This window comes from Morus notabilis, unplaced genomic scaffold, assembly GCF_000414095.1.
Source record: "Morus notabilis unplaced genomic scaffold, ASM41409v2 Scaffold83, whole genome shotgun sequence".
NCBI lineage: Eukaryota > Viridiplantae > Streptophyta > Magnoliopsida > Rosales > Moraceae > Morus > Morus notabilis.
Genome location: NW_010360797.1, coordinates 176,925 through 181,035, shown reverse-complemented (window position 1 = coordinate 181,035; position 4,111 = coordinate 176,925). Strand labels below are relative to the sequence as shown.

Here is a 4,111-nt window from a genome sequence, read left to right as displayed (position 1 = left end):
GTAGTATATTTTTACAGGAAGTACCCAAGAAAGTCTCTAAAATTAATTCTTTAAAAAGGATACAGGATCAAATTTCTCATTGTTTTACAATTTTTTTGCGCTTGAAGATTTGTCTGTTAGAAAATTTGGAGGCAATAGAACTTTATTCAACATACCAAAATCACATGTTAAAGCATCGAGAAATTTAATAGCACGATATACCTGAATCCATTGCGAAGTAAAAAGCTGGTATGTACAGAAAGTAGACAGATAAACAAAGAGTTGCCTAGTTGGTGTACTAAGCTAAAAGCGCTAAATCCCTTTATTCCTGTAGTTTGTTTTTGTAGTACTTCAAGTCGAATAAATAAACAGTCTTATTTATATTCCTTAAACAAAGAGTTGCTAAGCTTTATATTCTTTAATGTAATATAGTTGAAAATTTCCAAAAAGTAATGAAGTATTATATATCAATCAAGGGAAAAAGAAAAAGAAACAAAAAAACTTGGAAAAAAAGAAAGAAAGAAAGAATATATATATATATATGTATATTTATATTTATATAAATGCCTCTTCGTGGTCTTATCCTCCTTTTCTACTCATCTTCAAACTGAAGGGGAAGAAAAAAGAGTAGACAGTTGATGCACTGTACAATGCTCAAGATAGTAAAACGTACGTTACACGTTTTTTTTTTCTTTGTCAAATGCAACCATTGAATAAGTAATTCATCTATAATTTTATAATTTCTTACCACGTTTTATCTTTCTCAAGTCAAGCATGGGAAAAGGTCACAATGCAATGAACATGATGATGCTGCTAGTCATGTAAGTTCGTCAAACAAATTTTGCAGCAAAAAAATATGCATTTTGACTTAGTAGGAGACAGCTGTGTATTTTATTTTATTTTTTGTTAAATTATAACCAGTAGACAAGTGGACAAATGCAATTTTTTTTTTTTTAAAGATTACGTGATTTGTCATACTTTGTAGTTTGTACAAACCTATAATTAATGCCATTTTGAATAATTGATACTATTGCGTGATCTTTTATTTTTTTTATTACTTAAATGGCAATTATTTTGTTTGCGAGTGGAGTGACATAAATAATATTTTTTTATTATTTTGAGTGGTATTTTTATTTTTTTCTCCATTTTTATGTTTAAGAATGTCTCTTACGTTTCAATTTATTTATTTTTTTAAAAATATCGTATGCTTAAGTTTGCTGTAACTATTAGCTTCTATTTCCTAATTTTTCAATCTATCTTAATATAATATAATAATTGTGCGTATGAATAGGCATAGAAGTTTCAAGCGTACAAGTTTTAAAGAGTTTTTCAAACGCTGATAGGAATGCTCGCCGATGGAAATGTTCCTTAAAAATCCTACTATCAATGAATTAAAGCTCGCCATCTGAGTCTTACGTGAATGCTCGTAACTAAAGAATTAGACTAACAGAGGTAAACATTCTAATTTAAAACCCTCGAAAAGAATAATATTAGCACTCAGAATCTTTAATCACCGACACACCTCTAGTCGTCGGTATCACACTATATACTCTTAAATAGCAATATTGGGTCGGGCCCACCTCGAAAAAGTTGATGCAAGTCTGCAACTCTCCTTATGGAGTTGTGCGGGAGCTCTTCATTAATTTACATACTGAAATATACATAAGAATTTTGATGAATAAGAGCCGCTTGAAGTAATTTAATGGATATTTAGTTTATAGATTTAAAATTAAGATTTAAAATTATTCTTAATTTACGTGTATTTTTTATGAGAAATAACACCATAATTCAAATTATGGTACGAATATTGCAAAGTGACCAGACATCATATACTCAATCAATTTCATTAAATAAGATTAATTGGTGCTTGATATTGACAGGCTGGTATGTGTGCATATGATGATAGGGTTGTTTGGAGTCAACTTTGTTAAAGAGGGAGCTCAAATTAATTTCATGTTATGAAGATAGTAATCATTTGAAAATGAAAAAAAAAAAATGAAAAAAAAAAAACTGTATCTTGAGACCATATTGTAAGATTTTTTTATTTTTACTTTTTTCTTTTGAGGGAGAGACCATATTGTAAATTCACAACTACGCTCAAGCTTATCTTTATTTTAAGTTTCACTCATATGATATATATTTAATACAAGCTATTAAAGCAAATGATACAAAAAATTAAAATTAAAATAAGAAAATTACACAATAAAATACGACCTTATATGATGCCCTTCCATGTTCTTGGATTCTTTATTTATTCGACATGAAGTGTATTACGTGGACTTTTGTAACTTTCTATTAGCCGAGTACTCCAACTCCTTCGTTATTAATTTGTATACCCTTCACTGGTAAGTTATGCTTTTGCTATTCATTTTAATTAAATCTCTCCATCCCAAAACTCTTCAACAGTCTTGTAAGGGCCTGCTTCTGAGACCAAAAAAGCTGCAGAGTTTCCTTTTGCCTGTGGAATTTGCTCTATTTTCTTTAAATCTTCCGCGCTCAGTTCCCAGTCAAATATGCTCATATTTTGTTTCAATCTTTCCTCGTTAAAGCTCTTTGCGACGAAACTAACTCCTTGCTCATAAAGCCATCGAAGACAAATCTTCATACACCAAAAAAAAAAACAAAAGAAAGTTGCAAAGCAATGAGAAAGTCGATCCTATATATATATATCATCATTTTAAGAATTTATTTAAATTCTGAAATTGAAAAGAATTGAAGTTAAATATACCTGAGCAAGGCTTTTCCCCTTGGCCTCGGCAATTTCTTTGAGCACCTGATTGTGTCCGACTCTATTTTTCACCCAAAATGCTATTTTGTTGTCGCCGCCTCCTAAGGGAGAATATGCCTCGACTGATATTCCTCTTTCCTTACAGAACTCTCTTAGTTTTTTCTGTTGCCAAACTGGATTAATCTCAACCTTCAAAATAAAAAAGATGAGGCATATATGGAGTTTAGTTTTATATATTGAACGTATAAAAATCACAACTAATAAACTAAAGGGAGTTAAAAAAAAAAAGAAAAAAAAAAGAAAAGGATTGGACTAGAAGAGAGGTGAGATGAAAACTACCTGAACAAGTGCTGGAGTGATTTTTGCTGTGGAAAGTAGAGTCTCCAATTTTTTGCATGAAAAATTACTGACACCAATTGACTTGGCGAGGCCTAGTCTTTGACACTCTTCCATGCTTTCCCAAACACCCTTAAAATCCAAAAGAAGAAGGTCATCCTTCTTGATGGGGAAACTTGTTTCTGGCTTCAACGCCACCGGCCAATGAATAAGATACAAATCAACATAGTCTGTCCCAAGTTTCCTGCATATAATTAGACACATGAGAAAATTAGAACACAACATATATAAGCGAATATATATATATATATAGGAAAAGATGTAAAAATATATAACAATAATACTGCAGTTAAATTCTTGAGTAATAATACGAATAATTTGCCTTACTTGAGTGTATTCTTTATGGCCGGCAAGACGCGTTCAGGGTGAGCTTCGGTGGCCCAGAGCTTGGAAGTGATGAAGAGCTCCGATCTTGATTTGATCAGTCCAAGCGAAAGAGCTTCAGATATTGCATCGCCGAGCGGTTTCTCTGTTTGGTAGATATGCGCGGTATCAAAATGTCTGTACCCAAGTTTAATCGCGGTGAGAACCGCCTGTTTTGTTTCTTCTGGTGTCGGGATAGGATGTGTGGCCGTTCCAAAGCCTGAAACTGGAACTGTGTAGTTTGTAGAGCCCAACTTTTTCACTGGAATAACGTTGGCCATAATTTCACTAAGAACTACCCTTAATTAAGCTACTTTTGATATAAAGTCTATCAAGTTTATGGAATGTTATAGCTAGTGGTGGTGAATGGATGGATAGACCGAGACGTGTTTTTATAGTGTGTTAAGGATATACTTGTCTTTTGCCAATTATGGAGTAGGTGGTAATTTTCTTCTTTTTTTGGGTGGAAAGGAGTAGGTAGTCAAGAAGCTTAGAAAATGTCAGAGTTGCTAATTATTAATATGACATCCGCCGCACATATTAGACTTTTTGTATTACTAAGGATTTTTATTGCATGAACGTGTTGACTTGACTCTGCTTCATATCTTGGAAACTTCGTCTTACTAATCAGCAGTATCCCTAAAA

The 4,111-nt window shown here is 32.4% G+C and overlaps 1 protein-coding gene across 1 annotated transcript; it reads right to left on the bottom strand.

The window, feature by feature from the left end:
* Positions 1 to 2,023: 2,023 nt before the first annotated feature.
* On the bottom strand, positions 2,024 to 3,825 carry LOC21395471 (non-functional NADPH-dependent codeinone reductase 2). Its single transcript, XM_010097372.2, has 4 exons — positions 3,431 to 3,825; positions 3,047 to 3,287; positions 2,708 to 2,896; positions 2,024 to 2,578 (listed from the first exon to the last, which is right to left on the bottom strand). Exons 1-4 carry the CDS (start codon positions 3,745 to 3,747, stop codon positions 2,354 to 2,356), a joined length of 972 nt encoding a protein of 323 aa, XP_010095674.1. The 5' UTR covers positions 3,748 to 3,825; the 3' UTR covers positions 2,024 to 2,353.
* Positions 3,826 to 4,111: the final 286 nt, after the last annotated feature.